The sequence below is a fragment of the Coloeus monedula genome (genome assembly GCF_965178545.1).
Source record: "Coloeus monedula genome assembly, chromosome: Z".
Taxonomy (NCBI): Eukaryota; Metazoa; Chordata; class Aves; order Passeriformes; family Corvidae; genus Coloeus; species Coloeus monedula.
In genome coordinates, this window is record NC_138822.1 from 13663081 (window position 1) to 13682983 (window position 19903).

The following is a 19903-nucleotide window of genomic DNA, read 5'->3' on the forward strand; positions in this document are numbered from 1 at the left end:
TTTGCTCTTCCCCAGTGGACAAACACAAAAAATGCAACAGAATGGAAAGATTCCTCATTTAATATGAGGGTATTAAGTCCTATGATTATAATGGTACTTCTATTAGAATCTTAGTGACACCATAAAGTAAGTAAGACTATTTCATTCTATTTACTTCATCTCTTTACAAAGTCTTTGCCAATGGTGTGCTTAATGAGTCATCTTTCCTTGCTCCCCCTCATATCCCCAGTTTTTTAACCAATACATCTTTCTCTGGAGCCCACAATGAAGAGATTGTTCTGACCTTGGTCTGAAAATGGATTCTATTTCCTTCCTTCCACATTTCTGTTTGCAAAGTTTGCCCCGGATAGACTGGTTTTGCAAAGCGAACCTAAAAACAAAAAAAAAAAGAAAAAAAAAAAGGTGGGGTTGCGAAAAGATTTGTGTGTCATATGTAAGCTTAAACACAAAGGCCCTAATGAAATGATAAAAAGTAAAGAGAAAAATTAAGTCAACTATCAACGTAGAAAGCCTAAATATTTAAGTAAACATACAGGACAGAGGCATTAAAATGCATGAAGCCATAAGTAAAAGCAATTCTGGCAGTTAAGATATCATGTAAGACTTCCCCCACACTGAAGATTTCTTTTGGGACTAAAACCAGAAAAAAAATCAAGAAAATTAACTGCAAAGAATGAACAAACAGACCTTGATTGCCTTGAATCTGTTCACATCATTATCTGCAAACTGCTTCAAAACGTTCCTTGCAGCAAACCCAAAGGTACATAGTCCATGAAGTATAGGCTTCTTAAACCCTATTTAAAATAATAACATTTTAGCGTTTTTTAATATTAGGACTTTGAATGCAGCTTCTATTAATATCTGTACTTTATTCATAGTATTTTTCTACGTTAGTGTTCTTAATCCTTTTTCTTTTTAACCTAATTTATCTCACTGAAAAAGTGTCTGTCACTATTTATTGTTTCCTCTACTTTTGGACAAAGGAAAGTGCTTGCTGACAACTTGCACTCTTAGCACTGCCTTTGCTCTGTGAGACTCACAAGTAGAATTAGTCCCTGTCTGTAGAAGTGAAAAAAGGAAAAATAAGGAGATTGTCTGTTTTAGTACACGGGCATAGGCACACTAGACAAGCAGTTACATGAAAGTATGTATATCAAGGGTAAGAGGTATTGTAATCATTAAAAAGTAGCAATACTAAGATTATTTCATATTTCCTGTTTTGAATTCCTATTCATGGTTGGTTGAAGTCTTCTAATATAATGCCCACTTCAGAATTAATTTATCTTTATTTAGGAATTTTAAAAAGAAGGAAAATTTGCAGTGTTTTTCTGTTTCTCTTATATTAACATTTTTGTCAAGTTTCCTCACACTCCTATGCTTTGAAGCAGGAGCTCAACCTTGGCAGAGGATAAGCTCTATATTTGTGTTGCATCTATGACACACAAGCAGTACTGCCAAAATCTGACAAAATAAACCTTTGACAACTGGCCTCAGATTTGCTAAAGTGCAAAAGTTAAGTTATAAAGATGCTGCTTGTATATTCTTACTCCTTTAACAGGTTGTTCTGACCTGACAAGGCAGGTAAACAGTAATTGATCACACTTGCAACAGACCATGGAATCCAGACAGATCTGTCCAGGTTTGGCACTGAAACTAGTTGCTTTGCCCAGAACTCATCTGCTACTCTTGTGTGCCAGAGTCTGTTTTTCTTGAGCTCTAAACAACTTCTCATAGCACCTACACAGCACAAAATGTTCTCCCAAGGGACAACAGCTGGGAGGAAAAAAAAAAGCAAAACCAACCAAACAAAATAAAAAGAGGAGACAGGAGAAAGTCTAGCCTGCAGAGAAATGGAAGATGAAGAAGAAAAGAAACCACCATCAAGACAGAGATAAAAAAACCACAAGGAGTCCATCCTAGCTTTGGCTGGGATAATGAATTTTCTTCTCTAGTAGCCCATACAGTGCTGTGCTTTGAATTTAGTGCGACAGTAATGTTGATAATACAATGATGTTTTAGCTGTTGCTAAATAGTGCCTAACATAGGCAAAACACTCTTCAGTGTCCTATGATCTGCCACCAAGCAGATACACAAGAAGCTGTGAGGGAGCATAACTGGGATTGGTGACCTGAACTGGCCAAAAGGATATTCTCTATCATAGAACCTCATGTCCAGGATATAAACTGGGGGAAGCTGTCCAGGAACCACTGATCATGGCTCGGGGATGGGTTGTGCGTAGGTCAGCAGGTGGTGAGGAATTGTGTTGTGCACTTGTTTCTCTTGGGTTTTATTCCTCACTTTTTGTCTGTCATTTCTATTATTATTTGAAGTAGTAGCAGCAACATTAGTATTATAATATTTTCCTTTGTTTCAGTTATTGAAGTGTTCTTATCTCAACCCAAAACTTTTACCTTTTTTCCTCTCCAACTCTCCATCCCACTGGGAGTGGGGGAGGAAAGAGAAGTGAAGGGAAAAAAGGGGAGGGAAGGAGAATGAGCAAGTGGCTGTGTGGTTATTAGTTGCAAGCTGAAGTTAAGCCATGGAAGACTCAATGCTGGAAAAGATGGGAATTCTGAGACCAAAGGAAAGACAAGGGTAGCAGGATTACAGGTGAGAAAGAGAAAATCTGACACATTAGGTTAGAAGACACAACAGAAGGACAGGTTTAAAGGAATATGAGTCTGTTTCCTCACTATAAGTATTCTAGCCTGATCATTCTGTCATTTCTTTCCCATAAAATATTTGAGTATGCACACTTTTAACAGCACTCTCCTTTGTGTACAATGGGCACTGTTCTGAAAGCACAAAGCTACCATGCAGTCAATTTTAAAACTGATTACTGCACTCTTGTTACATAATCAGTTTTCAGTATCTCTCATTCAGAATGTTGTAGTGACATCTAGCTCTTTAATAACTCAGTTCAATACACCATGCAAGAATCAGAAACCAACCACTCTATTCAGAATTCAGAAACAGCCAAATATATCCAGTTCTATTTTCCCAGTATTTTCTTTATAAAACTAATGCATACTCAAAGAAAAATTCCGTAAGTTATTCAAGTTATTTTGTATCTAGACTAAAACAAAACCAAAATAAATGTTGCTTTCACTTTGAGTATCTGGAAATACAAGATACAGGAATTAAGGCACAGGAATATAAACAGGTGTTTTCATGTCATATATGTCTTCTGAAACATTACCCATGGGAAGTCTTAACAATATTCCTGGAATGACCTGAATGCATTATGCTGAATGCTTGCTTCCAGTGCACACTGGTGAGAGCCAGTAAAAGAACGTTCACAGAGATTGTTACATGACAAGAAGGTGTGTGAATATGCCCAAAGAAAAAAAGCATTCGCATACCTAGAAAAAACAAAAAATCATGGAATACCTCTACAGTCATATCTTCTTTGACTGTACTTGCATTTAGTATAGGTAGGGTACTATCATAGTTCCAAAATCCAGTGCACCAGTTTTGTGTTACGCAAAGGGACACCTCATCTACAGAGTTAATTTCATTCTCCCTAAGTGCCAGTGCTCTTTGTGTGAGCAGGTAGAAGATTTCTACTCCTCTTCTTTTGTAAGTTTTTTAAAGTATTATCATTATTACTCAAAACACTGGGTTTTCAATTATAAACATGTATTTTTCACCTCCATCACCATCATTAACAAACCAACATCATTAACAAACAGAATGGTTTAACAAACCAGGGAAATCTCTTCATGGACTCTAATATTTGACAATCATTACTTAGGAACACAAATTTACGTAGATTTATACAAAACAATTAGTATGCATTTATGAAAGGAGATAATTTGCCAGAATATGTTAAGCGTGATCTGAACAAGGAAGCATAGCTCTGCTCTATTTATCTTGGTAACAACACCATCCAGTGATACTTGCATATTAAAAAGAAATTCACCAGAAAACTGCTGACTAATTATTACAGATTAGTAGTTTCATGTAATGTTTATGATGACACCATTCTTAAGTAAATCAAATTGCTGTCTGTGTGGAATAATCACACTCTACTGCTTGCAAGGCCTGAAAAGAAGTCTGAAAAAGTAACTTTACAACAGGATGTTATGAAAACACCCTTTTTCAGTTATTAGATCTCTTCAAGAATTTGTGCAGCCTCTGATCTGGTGCTTTGGCATGTTGAATTATGCAAATGAACAAGCTAATACACTAGCAAGAGGTGCAGTTAAGCAATTTTATAGGAAAGAAGTGCTAACAAGCTCCCTCTCTCCTGCCCTCCTGGATTTACTGGGATTGAGATTACACTGAAGAACAAAGAGCTCCACTGAGACCACATAATCTCAAAATTATTTCAATGGAAAGAACTATACATCATAGAATTTATGGGATTCCTTCAGAAGCTTTGATAGTCAATTATTTCTGCTTGTGAAACAGACATTGTAAAAATAGGATAGTGACAATAAACAAGATCTAAAGGAAAATAGGTAGAAAGTATTTTTCCACTTTAAGTGAAGTCCAAGCACCATTCCCCATTTCTAGCTACAAGAAGCAATGCTTCAGACTGAAGTGTCACACAGAACTTTGAAGATATTTAATGGTGACTCTGAGAACAGCTATAAAACAAGCACTGCTTTTTCCAGGTTGTTAAATATGTACATAGTGAAAAATAGATTAAAAATACATTTACATTATCCTTCATCCAAATATGAACACAATGGTATCTCCCTCAGCTCACCTCCAAGAGCAGCAAAACTTGGATCCAGATGTAAAGGATTCCAATCCCCACTCAGACGATATAAGGCAGCCTACAGAAACAAAGAAGGAGTCAGAACAAGCAGGAGTCAGAACAAGCAGGAGTCACCTGGAAATTCATGACAGATTAAGAAATGTATCACAATCTATTTTACTCATTATATACTCTACAACAAAGCAGGTAAAATGGAAATAATTACTACTGTACAGCAAATTGTCAAAGCTCTAGGGAAATGTGTGGTCTTAGTCCATAGGAAAATAATGCAAGTGCTTAATGGGAGGAAGAAATAACCTACTTGGCTGAAATACAGATCCACCTAAAATTCGGCAACAGTGAAGCAATGCATTTTCTAGAATTTGTTCACGAGTTCTTCAGCTTGAAGTCTAATTTTAAAGAGAGTTTTCCTTGAAAAATTTATCCACAATGTAAAACAGAAGTATATATATGACTTTTTTTAATAACACACACACACAATCATGTTTTTCCAACAACAGATTCATCTTAGAGAGATCAGAAATATCCTTAATTTTTTTTTCCTTTTAAATTGTGATACACTTCTCTTACAGCAGATTCATGGGCAGCTGATTCCAGTATCAAAAACAAACAAACCCCAAAGTAACACCACAAACTTTCTAGAAGACTTCTGCTTCATGTAAAATATTCTCTTTCATTACTACAAAGTAGAGAAATACATTACTACAAAGTAGAGATTTAGTGTTTTTTATATACTGTGAATGTGAATAAACCTGAGAAACTATGAAGAATATGGCTACTGTACTTCAGGTTTCTGTCCCTGCGTAGCTTTAGCGTTTTCATTATCAAATCTTGTATTTGCTGTACATGCAGAACAGCCAGCAGACCATCTTATGAGAGATCACAAGCCAACCTGAGCATATTTCTGAAATAAAACCTTTTTCTCTGGTCAACAGATTACAGTGAAATCCAGTGACTAAATTATAGCGGAGAACTCTCTAGTAAAAATTTCCCGGAAGTACAGAGAAAATCAGTACATCACATTAACTAATGAAGATTCCAAGAATTTAGCAGCTTAGTTATGATGACATATACAAATTGAACATGGATTTAATTGAAAAAAGCTTTTAAACTGAAAACAAATTGTATTTTAGTCAAGCACATTCTTGGCCTCTGGAACCCTTTGTCAGTAAATATTTTTTCCCAGCATTTTGAACTAGGACTACAAAAAATGGTTGCATTTATCCAAATGAGGGTAAACTGCACTAAATTCTGTTTGGAGGAAAGAAAGATAGCAGATTTCTCAAAGGGAAGAATGAAAAAAAAAAAAGATTCCCGAAAGGAAGAATTTTCCAGTATATGTCTAACGCTGTTTTTCCACCGAGTCTGAAGCAGACAGTGTAACTAGAGAGGTTTTGAACTCTAATTACAATTTTAAACCATAATCCATCTGTTTTATTTTTTAATCTGTTAATATTCGGGTCATTTCTCCCCCTAACTACAGCTTTAACACCAAGCTCTACCTTTCTCTTACTTCTCATAGCAACTTGCAGCAATACAGCAATTTTTTTGAGCCTCAGTTAAGGCGGAATGTAAAGAGCTCATCACTGCTCTCTGTAAGAGTTGGAACCACGCATTAAAAACAAGAAGAAAATCCTAAACTCCACCATACCTTAAGCATGCAAATCTTAGAAAGGCAAACAGTAAGCTAATACTCCTCCATGGCTGTTTACATATCTGTTTACTGCTTTGAAACACTTTTCCTTTTGGAGAAAAAAAAGTATCAGTAGGATAACATCAGTGGATCTCAAATTTCTAACTGTAATTTTACTTTTGCCAAAAAGGTGTATTTATTATAATGTCTTTTTTCTTTTTTAATTACCTTCTAATTAATCCTATAATTTATTAAGAAAATAGTGAAGACTGGAAATTTCATGTTAGTGTAAGACTGAAGTTCACTTGGGTCGTTTGACATTCTAAAAAGGACCAAAGAGAGGGCAAGTAATTTGCTGAATATATCAAAGTTAGATCCCTATGAAAGAGATTTTTAGTAAGGGACTCATAGCTTCTTTTCAAACAAGTAAATTTAAAACTGACAATCTAAAGAGAATTCTTCAACAGAATTCTATGAAGTAGGTTATCCCCCTTCATTACTAAATTTTTCTTTCAAAAGAGTCTAAAATCTAACAGCAAATCGCCACTCAAGAATTAGAAAAAAATGGCAGATATTAAATTATTAAAGAATTTCTTAGCTAAATTAAAATCCTAGGGTCTTTCATTCTTCAATTAATTTGGGTTTTTACAAAAACTGTCAGGAAGCTATTTTCACAAAAGAGCTGTTGTAATAAATTTTAGTTCTAGCTAAATAACATTTAGTTGCAGTACTGGAAAATTCAATTTATGTATCATAAAAAGAAGACAAATTTCTGTGTTAAGCCCAAAACCCAACTTAAATCTAGCTATGCAGCTGTTGCTTACTAAAGATGTAATAAGAACTAGCCATTTATTTAGAGTTATAATAAGCACTACTTGGGAGACAATACCTTTACCAAATGCTTTTCAAAATTACTGTAGTAAAAAATATTTCTTAACAAGTATTTGCTAACAAATTTGTTCACAAACTTTGCTAACAAAACAAATGTAACAGAAAACAACTGTGTTCAGAGAATTAAATGTGGTCAATGTATTTAACTAGAAGTTAAATATGAATCTGGGAAATGATACTTGTCTGTCTATATTTTCAATAACTACAGTGGCACTGATCACAATCAAAAAGCACACAGGCAGTACTGAATAAAACAGTTACAGTAGATTTTTTCAGATCCAGTGCAGCCAAACCAGGTCTGCCAAGAAATTTCTTTTACCATGATCTTTGGCAAATCTTCATTATATAAACTACAGTCAACATGAAACTAACTGTTTTAAAGCCTTATTAGCTCTACTTCCTATTTTCCTCCAATAAGGACATTTCACAAGTGATAGCATTCGGGGGAAGGGGGGTGGCGTGGGAAGGAAAAACCCACCCAACCAACCAAAGATGCATCCTTAGAGGATTACAAGAATTCATTTATGTGGAGCATTAGATTGAAGTCAGTCATAATATGGTTAAATTGTTCTCCAGTTAATAGCACAAACTGTCAAGTCTCATTTCCTAACAATTTAGGAGTTCTGCCAGACTACAAAAGAAAAGGCGATATCAAACCTGTCTGTGCCAGTTTTTTAGTCTTCCTGCAGATTGTAATAAAGGTCAGTGGTAAAGCTAATGAAAAAGGAAGCCAACCATCCATGTATTTTCCCTTCTAACTGGGTAGAAAAATAGCTCTACCCAAGAGCTCATCTTACCAAGTATATGTGTGTATATATGAATACATGTATGGACATGGACACATATGTATTTATACTTTATTTATACTATACAGCTTAAAAAGTAGTCAAGCCAACTCGTGAAGAAAAAACAGCAGCAATCGCCTCTGCATGTGCCAGTGAGCTCTCATTCACATTAAGAACAGTGAAAATTTCCAGTTAAACTGGAAGTGTTGATGCTTCAAGGGCTCAAATTTAGCACAGTACTTAAGTAATTCACTGCACATAAAACCTCCCCACCCCACACTATTTATGTACTTTCTGTTTGTCCATATCAAGCATTTCTCAAATTTAGTATCAACTTACATATTCTGACAGAGACTTCACAAAACATTAGTAATTTTTCAGTAGCAGAGCAAATATACAAAAAGCCTTTCCCTTAGCAATGCCTCTCTTAATTAAAAAGGACAAATCACTTCATTTTGGGGAACTTCAAATGGAATAACAATTTTTAATAGCCTTTACTAAGATATGCATAGATAAGGGGAGGTAATAAAGTTGGTAAGGAAGACCATCTTGTTTAAACAAATTGACTACCAGACTAGTACCTTCTCTTCTTTTATCACCTTAGCACACAAAATTCTACCATAGTCCAAGGCCTCAACTATTTGTCAAATTTCCATGATTAAAAAAATTATATCCTGATCTTCCCAACAGGAATAAACACAGAGGACTGGGGGTTATATAAACCTTGACATTAGTATCATAACATGTAACAAACTTTCAAAGTAATTACCATTAGTGACTACACAATGGTTCTGAAAGTACCATCTTTGTACACTGGAACTTCTAAACAAACGTTAAAAGGTTTATCAAATCCTAGCAAAGGTTTCACATCCCTTTGTTTGGCTTGTATCATCCTTTGTTATTTAGTACTTTTCTTTCTGTCATTCTTTCCATATTTGTGAACCTGCATAACATCATTTGCTCTATCACAAAACAAATTATTTATGCTACAAATAGATAAAAAATCACCTGAATGTCTCAGGAGGAGGCTCTTTTGTGCTATTTCCTGAAGTTCACTTAAATTTACACACTTTCAGGCAATGCTGTACTACAGTCTGGACAGAACAGGATAGAAACCAGAATTTGTTCTACAACCATATTTTGATGGCAACTATGTCATACCACTCCCTGTTGCACAATGTCTTCCAGTTTCTACCGTTTGTTGCCCATGTCCCGTGCATTGGTGTAGATGCACTTCAGCTGGGCTACTAATCCCACCACCTTTTTGTGGGGGAGAAAACCTAATTTCTACATTATGCTCTCAAGTGTTTCCATGTTCTCTAACACATCAGTAACTCTTCTGTCTCTGCTGACACACAGATTCCATCTCCACTGAGACAGCAGACTAAAGGACCTCACCAGCACACCTTCCCTCAAATACTGACATGTTGCCTTCGTGCTTATCTCTAGTCACACTAGTTTTACCCTGTTCCCCCTTCAAATCTAGTTTAAAACTCGTTTAATGAGCCCTGTTAACTCCTGTGCAAAAGCACTTTTACCCCTTTGAGACAGGTGTACCCCATGTGTTGACAGCAAGCCTGCTGTTGTGCAAACTGACCCATGATCAAAAAAGCCAAAATTCTGCCACTGACACCAGGCTCAAAGCCAGCTATTAATCTGTTGGGTCTTCCTGTTTCTTTCCTCATCATTCCCTATGTTCTCTAAAACCACAAATATTTACATACGCTTAGGATTAAAACACATATGAAGACTGTAGAACAAAAGATGGCCTTCCACAGGTAAGGATTCACATTCCAACCACACAGAAGCTTGTAAGGGTCTTATCACACTATCCTCAGACATAAAGCAAAGCCTCATAATAATGGACCTGCTGGAAACAGACAGAAAACATTTCACAGAAGATTTTAGCTTAATAATGCCTTAAGCATTCATTAAATGCTTCCCACGCCTCTCTTTCATTCCAAGAATTCTTTTTAATAAGTTTTTATTGTAAAGTCCACCCTTTTACAACAAGCTAGATTTCTGCATAATTGTCTTCACAGTTCTTTCCAGTTACATTGAGAACTGTAATTTTAACTGAGTTTGACACAGTGAAAACCTAAACTCAGGTAGGTGCAGTATGAGCAGGACTGCAGGACTGAGAACGACTCAGGAAGGGAAGGTGACTCTTGCAGTCTTATTCACAGGATCCTGATAACACTACTTCAAACAGGACAGGGGCCATTTATTTTCTCCTCTTTCAGAGAAAACGAAAGATAACTGTATGTTTGAAAAAAACCCCAAACCACTAAAAACCAGCAATTTTTCACATCCTGTCAATCAGTGCTAGATTTATACCTGGAACAGAAGGCTTTACATAGTTGTTTTTTTTTTTTATTAGTCTAGGTATTATTTACTGAATCTTTCTCAAAATCTCTGAATAAATAAAGAATCATATTCAATAATATAGATAATGTATATATATATATATGTGTCTCTTTTCTATGCTGCTCACTGTATCACATCCAGAAAAATCACCATCCAATGCTATATACCATTCCTTTAAACATTCTTTGTACAATTACAATGCCTCAAACATTTATAAACATCCCTGCTTTATAGATTAGAAACTACAAGGAAAAAAAGTTGTAATTGTAAGCAGCAGAAAAAAATTCCAGCTCTCCAACACAACATTTGAATGCCTTGTTTTCTAAAGCACCTCACACTTCTGATGTACAGTGTACAAGCTCAGAACACAGACCCTGTGGATTTCATTTCAGCCTGCGCTCAGACATCCTCCCGCTAGTCCTACTCACAAATTTCATCTTCCACATTTTATCATCTAATCCTGTCCTACCAGTCACTGATTCAGGAGCACCCATGTCTGAGTGTTTTGGGATATCTGGGTGACAACTGCCCACAACCAAAGTACAGAAAATCCATTGTCAAACAACTGCATTTTCAACCAGTCTCTAACCATGAGATCATTTTCCTCTCATAACTCCTTCTCAGAACGTAAGTTCTTGCAACAAATAACAGAGGAAAACTGTTCCTACACTGTCTCAGCTCATGCCTACAGCTCTCTCCTTGAACGTGGAACGAGTTCCTGAAGAAGAGGGAAACAAGCACACCATTCCATGCCTGCATCACTGAAAACTGTATTGCACTGCTTTAAAAACTGTACTAAACATTGCACACAAAGCAGATAGAGACTACAAAAACTGCAACCTTTACTTGGAATTTTTATCTTTTTAGATACCTGTAACACTTAAAACACTGTCACGGTGTCATAGGTTAGCAAGCTAAGTTCGGAAGTGATGTTCTTCTTACAGCTTCCTCTATGACCTGACAGAACCTATCAGCTGGCCAGTTTGAATATGGACAATTCTTTAAGCCACTTAAAGTTGTGGCCGCCTCTGTGATCCACACTTAAGAATAAACAACCCCCCCCCACAGCTCTCTCTCGTTTCCGGCACTGGCACAGGTGGCTGCAGGCCCCGTGTGGGGGCCAGCGGGCCCAGCCCAGGCCCTGCTTGGGCCAGGCCGGGCCAGGCCACGGCCATCCTGGAGCCATGGACCTGTTCCAGCCATGGAACCCCCCCCACTGCCTTGCCGTGGGCAGCCGGAGCGGCTCGGCTCTCCCCCCTCTCCACTGCGATAAGAAAAATTCAACATTCCAGCTGCAAGGCTGCAAGGCTGAGGTGAGATTAACCCTTTTTACTGCTGTGAAGAGCTGAAACCTGAGGGAAGAGAGAGAGGAGATGCTTAAAGCTGAAATTCTGTTGTGAAGCTATGATATATCAGAGTATCCTGTTGTAATTTCATGAAGATATGGGGGGTGGAGTGTTCAACTCGTAAGCAAAAGCACCTGCGCTGAGATAGGCAGATGCTGACGCAGCTGTAATTTCATGAGAAGTTTGGACAGGGAGAGATGGACCAGATGAGGACTTTTGCTTCAAATGGGAAAGGAGAAAACCTCAGTTCCTGGAGATGCTCCCAGAGATAGTCCTAATGATGAAGATGAGGAGGACCCTTTGCTCCCAGGGAAGGAGAAGGGCCTCTGTTTTTGTTTCTGAACTGCTCAACCTTAAAATTGTACCCCAAAAAACTTCAAGAGTGGACCCTTGAAAGCAGTTGTGGGAAAAGCTGCAAGTCGGGGGAAGGGACTCACACGCAGGCAGAGAGACTCCTCTTCCTAAATGGACTGAACAATATTTGGAAGTGGGCGGCTGTCTCATTGTGGTAATATGTTCATAGCACGAGCAAGAAGAGACTTCTCTTTCTAAGTGGACTGAACAAGGTTATTATGGAAGTGGTAAACAGACTGAACATCTTAAGGGTTGTCTTTTTACATTGTCAGTGGGAGAAGGGAGGAAGGCGGGGGGAGGAGGAGAGTTCTGAAGGTGGTATAATTTTTTTTTCTTCTTTTAGGTTTGTTAATAAACTTCTTTATATTCTTTCAAGTTTGGTGCCCACTTTGTGTTTCTCCTAATTCTTATCTCACAGCAGATAAACAGTAATGAGTATTTTGGACCAAACCACTACACTAAATTGGTGTTTCCACCCGGTTACAAACTGAACCCACTACACATGGTTTTCCAAATTAAAAATGATTGGATATAAATAAGGTCCTTCAACAGACTAGTATTAGGCTCAGTTTCATCAGCTCTAAAGAAGAATTTAAAAATTCTTGAAAGAAAGAATGGCCAAACTGCCTAATGCTGGAAGACTCAGAACAGAAGTACTGTGTGCTTGAGATACCCAAATTGCATAGAAAAGTTGCTGTGGCAGAAATCCCCACGATAGCTCACATGACGCTGCATTGCAGAGTCTTAAAGGGGTCACAGTTGCATGTACACAGCTGGTTCAAAAGCATTACAGGCTGAGACACCATGTTTTTCAAAGCCTGCTTAAATGGTCCTCTTTACTTTTTTGTCATGTCTATTTCTCTGTATCAATATAAGTAACAAGCACACAGAGTCAGAATTCAATGCGGGAGAATGCTTCAGTGAAATATATGATACGGTTGCAAGCAAAGAGAATTTTTCTACTGGCAAATATTTTGTAAAATTACTAGATGTTCTATTGAGATGAGCTGACATTAACAAAAACTTGAAAGTCCTGCAAACTCCACATACTACAGCTTTAGTTTTGCCATATAGCAAACAAAATAAGTAGCTTTCAGAAAAAGGTGAGAGAAAACAGAGAACAGTAAAACTGAAATGACTTTGTGAAAAATTTCATTCTATGCGCTACTGTTATGCTGTTTATTTGTTGTCACTACATTCTGAATATTATTTCTGACATTTGAAAAGAGAGCAAGATTTTTTGGAAGGAAACATGTAGAATATCAGAACGCTGTGAGTTTTTCCATGAGCAAACAAACACAAAAACCCTCTAATAAACCACAGAAAAGTCCACAACAAATTCAAGAGACCTTATTTGTTTTCTTCCTCAAAAGTGACTTGCATTACTTAAGGTATTATCCATTTTAATAACCACTGCAGCTTACCTTGTGTGTCATCAGAAAATGAGTTCCCAAGAAATCACTACATTTAGGAAGAGATTGAAAGCTATATGTAGACAAAATTCTCCAGAGACACAGGTCATTCCCTGCCAGTTATTTTTCATTGCATTAGTAACCATTCAGCAAAATCAGTTTGACTGATTAATTTAAGCCCCCAGTTTGAAAACCGTCAGGACGAAAGCTCTGTATCTACATTAAACATTCCCTATAGGGTCGAAATTGAATGATTCATTCCTTGCTAATGGCTAATAGTCAAACACCCTCTAGACGTCTTGATCTTCTGTCAGAAGGTCTATTTTATTCAAAAGATTTATGGCAGTGTGTCTAGTAAAGCAAAGCTCAGGTTATAGAAAGAGAACAAGACACAAATATCACCACACATACACATCTCTACAGGGCAAGATGGAAAAATTGTCATATGGTTCTTTGCAGAAAAACTCATAAATACAGAAGAAAAATTTTATGTCCTTCTTCAGCAAGATGCAATTTTAAGCCTTAAAGGCTTTTAGAAGATCAGATACTTCTAAATTTTTCTTAATCACTTTCACCTTTAAGCAGCTTACATCATAGTACTGCAACTCATTCCTAAGCACTGGCTGGAGTTTAAAGAACTTCCCAGAAATGGGTGCAGATCTAAGAGGGATAAACATATATCATACCTCCTGCTATGATGCCACTAACCAAAAGGATTACTTTGTTCTCTCAATTGTCACATAGCACAAAGATTTTTCTAGGAACTGTAGGTGGCTGTACCCTCTCTTCCACTGAACACACAGGGATGGGCAAAACCAGTTATTTAGCACTCTGTTCCCAGTATCCTCTTCACTAAGCAGCACTTCATCTGGTCTGACCTTCCTCTTGGAAAAAAAGCACTGCAGTAGTTAGGAATGAATAAACTTTCAAAGTAACCAGTCATTATCTCCAGTGAAAAACAGGTGTGTAAATATTTCTAAAATATGCATGGAAGTCTATTTATCAGATGGTTTGCTACATGATCATGATATGAAAAGTTAAGGGGAAAAATGCTAATTATGAAGAGCAGTTTAGCCACGTATTTATGGTATGAGAAAAAAACTGAATGTCACTATTATCACTGGACATTTGTACCGTTTAAGTTAAGTCAAATGCTATTTGCAAACTGACTCTTCCAGTCTCTTATACTCTGTACCAACAGTTGAATGCCAACAGTCATTTCTGCCAACACACTTTTCATGTAAACACCAAGACATTCAGAAACTTTGAATCAATTTGTGTGCCAGCTTCCATTTTTTTAAAGAAGATTTTGGGCAGTTATGTGTCATTCCAGAGACACACAAATGTAAAGTCTTGGTAAATGTAAAGCATTTTCCCAAGCTGTCGTTCACATGAAAGTCTGTATCTGCCCATAAAGTTCCCGAGTGCTACACATTCCCCCCTCCTGTATACCCCTCCTGTCATCATCACTGAAACACAGATGCTACTGAATAATTTGGTACATAAGCTTTCTTGTGATTATCAAAGTCCACTGGCTCTATCTCCTCTAACTGGAGAATAATTCTCTTTATATATCTACCTGTCAGAGAAGATCTTAAAAAAAAAAAACAAATGAAGTGGCTACTCTCTGCTACTTTTATTTCCAAGAATCAATTTTGCAGTAGCAAAGTTTCCCAAGTTCCATGTTACAGGGTCATTACTATATTTTATCTCATGAACTTTCAGCATTTTACGCACAACAACAATTCTGGACATAAGGGTTTAAGGCTCAGAAACTAAAACTACCATATGAACAAGGCAATCAAATATCTTGTAAAAATTGATGGACCTGAAATCAATTCCAATATAATCATGCAGTGAAGAATCTTTCTAACATTCAAAATAAATAGTTTTAAATACTGGACCTTTAGAGATGCCGTATCTCATCTAAAAAAGGGTCGGCTGCTGTAGAGCACCTTCCACTACATTTAGCCACCTCCCAGGAAAAAAGAACTCCCACACCATTCCTGCTCCTTGCTCACCCTGGCAATTTTCAATGAAGCCTATTGAGAATTAGACACCTGTACCTCCTAGACCAATGCTGTGAATTTTAGGATGCAGCTAACACATCAGTGACAGAATCAGAAATGCTGATCTTGGCTCTCTTTCCCAGCTGAAGTAGGGCTAACTTGGACTCCAAGCACAGGAATAAGCTGGATGAGACTTAATTACTCCATATATAATCAGGAAGAGCCACCTGGTATGACTAAGTTGCTTTTGAAAACACCACTCAGTGTCCCCAATTTGGTAGCTCCACACTTTCCTTTCTTGTTTGTCTGACACCTGCATGTTTACCTTGAGAGAGGTCATATTTCTTTGCACAGCTTTCTGCCTGGCGGAAAGCAGATGCCTGTGAACCAGTGGGAATGTGGACAAATAGAAATACACCTGGACAGGTGTCTGTCAGTATTTCAAGTATCCCTTGACTCCTCCTACTACACAAATTTAACTTTTTCAAAACTGTGAGTCAAAATAAGTTTTTTGGGTTTGTTTTCTTTTTTGCACAAATTTCAGGAAGCCTGAACCTTTTTTTTTTCAAAAATAAAACAGAATACAAACACTGATCTTCTCCTTCTATGCAAAATTTGTGATAAACTATTATAAAATTTCATCAGTCTTAAGAAAAGAGTGTTTTACACAGTACACTGAACACAGTCATAAGCTAGAAAAAATTTTAGCTTTATAAATACATACACATACATCTATACACACAAAAACATAACTAAAAAAGAATATAAATACCTCAGGTATACCAGAAAACCTGAACTATTAATTAACATCATTTAACACTCCTTTCTCCAAACAAAACAAAGATTTCCATACCTAAAGCATACAAAGCTTTACCTGATCAGGTGTTGTGACATCAGAAATTACAGCATCAGGAGGTCTCTTGGGTGGATTTGCAGTTAACTAAAGCAAAAGTAACAGTATTATTAATATTTCACAGCATAAATCTTTTATCCATACCTAATGCCAGATTATACCAGTTATGTATAAAAAGAAACAATATTTAGCAATTTGTTAAAAGTTCCTCCTATCCTTTCTACATTTATGGGAAAATAGAAAAAGATATTTCATCCAGAAAAGGTCTCTTATCAAGGTTAGCCTTACAAAGATAGTGATCCTGAGGCATCAGATCCTGCCTACAGTTACATGATACACCTGATAAGTTTGATAACATTTCTTCCCAATTATCCAAAACAACTCAAGCAAGAATTATTGACTTAGAAAAAACAGTTGTCTCACAGAAAATTAAAATGCTTTCGAACACAGAAAGAAAAATGAAGCTTTTAAAATACTACTTTTAAAGGCACAGTTAAGAACAAAATTATTTACTACCTCACCCACGGACTATGTTGCATTACTTTTCCCCTTTAAGAGGTTCCAGCTTCTTTTTGTTTTACACACTTTTCTTTTACTATTTTTTTTTTGCAATTACATACTGCATATTAAACCCCACATTACCGCAAAAAAGCTGTTCCTTGTGCAATCTACAGCTTCATAGTTCAGTTTTGAAGATATAAATTTTACCAACAGACTGACAGAGAACATCCTAGATCATGACAAACATAAAGGAAACCATAATAACCAACTCAAGCTATTAACGTAGCTGAAATCTTTTTTCCTCCTCTACTTGAGTTTTCAAAACAAACAAAAAAGCCCAGAAAGAAACAGCCATAAGCTCCAAAATTAAAGGAAGCAAACTGATTCTCACCTGTAGTGATTTTACTTATCTGAATTTGCGTGAGGTCTTTACCAAAGAAATGAGAAATCAAAAGAAACCAAGTGCTGTGTAGTTTCATGTGTAATAAAAAAAAAAAAAAAAAAAAGGCTCTTCCCTGTATATTAACAGCAGAGCAAGACCACTTCCTGGGTGGAAGACTGGATAACAGCACTCCTCTTGTCACTTCAGAGAATCACAGTGGACCTACACAAGCCACTTGATAACAAGAACATTACCTAAACATGCTTTCAAAACAAGCATGGCTTGCCAATCTAGTCCCAGCTGGTTTAAAGAAACTCAACTTGACCTAATGAGCCATTAAAACTAGACAATTTATGAATAATCAATGAAAGCCCTATACCTGCAGGTCAAGAAACCCTCAACTCAAGAAGAGACACACGACTTAACCACCATGTTGCTCATCATAGACCTCACCTTGGAAATTTGTTCCTCTTGACTTGCAATACAATTTTCAAATACAATAGAAGTGTAAAGTGCCAAAAAGACACACTATAACATATGTCTCATCAGCTTGGCATTTCTTCTTGCACAGAGGGGCATGAAACTCTTTTTAATGGGAAGGTTTGCAAGGAAAAAGCAGGAAAATTCAGCATTTGAAACTGGTCTCTTGCATGCAGATGCCTCTGTTGAAATTGCTGTATCATTGTGTTGTCTTAATGAGACTATACCTGGAGGATTTTTTCTATCACAAGAAGGAGCTGCCTGAAACAGTATTCTTCATATTTTTAAATGTAAAATAATGTATGTAACATTCTCATACTTCACTAAATAGAGTGAAGAAATTGCAGTTGCCTAAAGTGAAAAGTTTAACTAAAAAGTGCGAAAGCACTACACTGGACTCACTGACGTCACCATTACAGGTTAGCCTTGAACCATTTCAAATATCTCCATGTAGGAATATCTCATCTGTTTAACATTTATCAATTCATTTTTCTCCCTAACTCTCAAAGGGCTTTTGTTACATGCACTGTTTATAAAATCTGATTACAGAAGAATTAAGGGTTCCTTCAAAGACCTCTATATACTGTCTGCAATAATTTCCTGTGAAATTTTTTATACCAAACAGAGGCTCTTTGAAGCAGCAGGCATTTCAGGACCTGATTTGTACAGTTATATATGATAAAACTTTGATATAATTGATATAGAATTAAATAAAAAAACTTGTAAGTTTACATGCAAAAATCCCAAAGAACATCACCTACAGTATTCCAGATGTATGAAACCCTTGGTATTTCATTAAAAATGTTCAAAAATACTGAGTTTAACATACCCTCTATTCAACTGATTATTACTGTAGTGCCTCAGGCCTCTAGTTCAGAATAACAACATGCAGTCACTGCTGACACTGCCCTCAAACACAGTATTGAAGGGGACAATGTCAAGTACCCTAATAGCTACTTCATGCATTTCGACAGAGACACTCTGTGTTCATGTGACATTGTTTGCTACTTGCTAACTCTCTGAAAACAAAAAAGTTCAGCTCCAAACTATAATGCTATTTCTCTTTCCCTCTTCATGCTTTCCAAACGTCTTTTATGCAAACACATAGATTTAGAAAGAGCTACACCTAGAGATCTGTTCTAGAAACTGCAAGCTCAACCCTAACACTGCTTGCCATTAGGATATTCTACCATTTCAAGTATTTCAATGTAGGAGTTTCTCATCTGTTTAATGTTTAGCAATCCACTTTTCTCCCTTACTCTCAAAACGAAACCACTGGTTTCCCAAGCCCTGAACAGTACATTTTCACTCAGGCTCTGCAGAGAACAGAAGTATTTAAATTCCACCTGAGTTTGCACAGCCACACTGCTTAAATGCTGGTTTATACTTCCTAGTTCATATAGCAAGTAGTTTTCTTGCACTGCTTACAGAAATCTTTATGTGTTTCGTCGTTTTTTTTAAATATGGACATGTGTGGATTTACCTTGGCCTTTTCTGATGTTCGTTTTCCACCAAATCCTCCAGCTCCAACAAAAAACAAAGAGAACTGATTATAACACACCAGCTCCTTTCCACAATAGGTATTCACTGAAAGACAAAAAAGAGGAAGGTCATATATTGTGTTCAATCTCCTTTTTCATACAGCTAGCATATGTTGTTACAAGAGACAAGTTCAGCTGGAAACATGACAAAACTCATTTTAACAACTGAGAGGGCAATGGTCACACTCACACTGCATTGTTGCAAGTCACTTCCTGAGCAGGGAAGACTAATGATCTGTTCCAAATATTATCATGACCTTTATCTACATAAAAGCATTAAAATTAAAAAATGAACTATCAAAATGGTGACAACATTCAAGGTGCTAAAAATATCTGACAACACAGTGCTGAAATTAGATTTATTTTAGCATCTCAAGACTGCATTAAGAATTTATTTAAATACAGAACTGTACTATAAAATATGATGCATTAAAAGCTATTGAGAATACCCAGTGTGTAAAGTAGATTATGAACTCATACAAAAAGTGGTATTAGTATCTTGTATGAGAAGAGTTCCAGAGTTTAAGGTCCTGTTCCTGTTCCTTTTTTTGAACAAGTCATACTTCTTACACTGAATTAAAATTCAGCTTCCTATTTCCAGGTCATATCTATTTCACTCCCTT

At 36.6% G+C, this 19903-nt stretch overlaps 1 protein-coding gene across 1 annotated transcript in view; it reads right to left on the minus strand.

The window, feature by feature from the left end:
* The window catches only part of HSD17B4 (hydroxysteroid 17-beta dehydrogenase 4), a 64262-nt gene that overhangs the window by 18051 nt on the left and 26308 nt on the right, over positions 1–19903 (minus strand). Inside the window, exons 16-20 of the mRNA XM_082302150.1 lie at positions 19223–19326; positions 16398–16463; positions 4715–4784; positions 688–794; positions 284–370 (exon numbers count right to left, since the gene is read on the minus strand). Of these exons, the coding sequence (XP_082158276.1) occupies positions 284–370; positions 688–794; positions 4715–4784; positions 16398–16463; positions 19223–19326 (434 nt within the window). The remainder of the gene's footprint in view (positions 1–283; positions 371–687; positions 795–4714; positions 4785–16397; positions 16464–19222; positions 19327–19903) is intronic.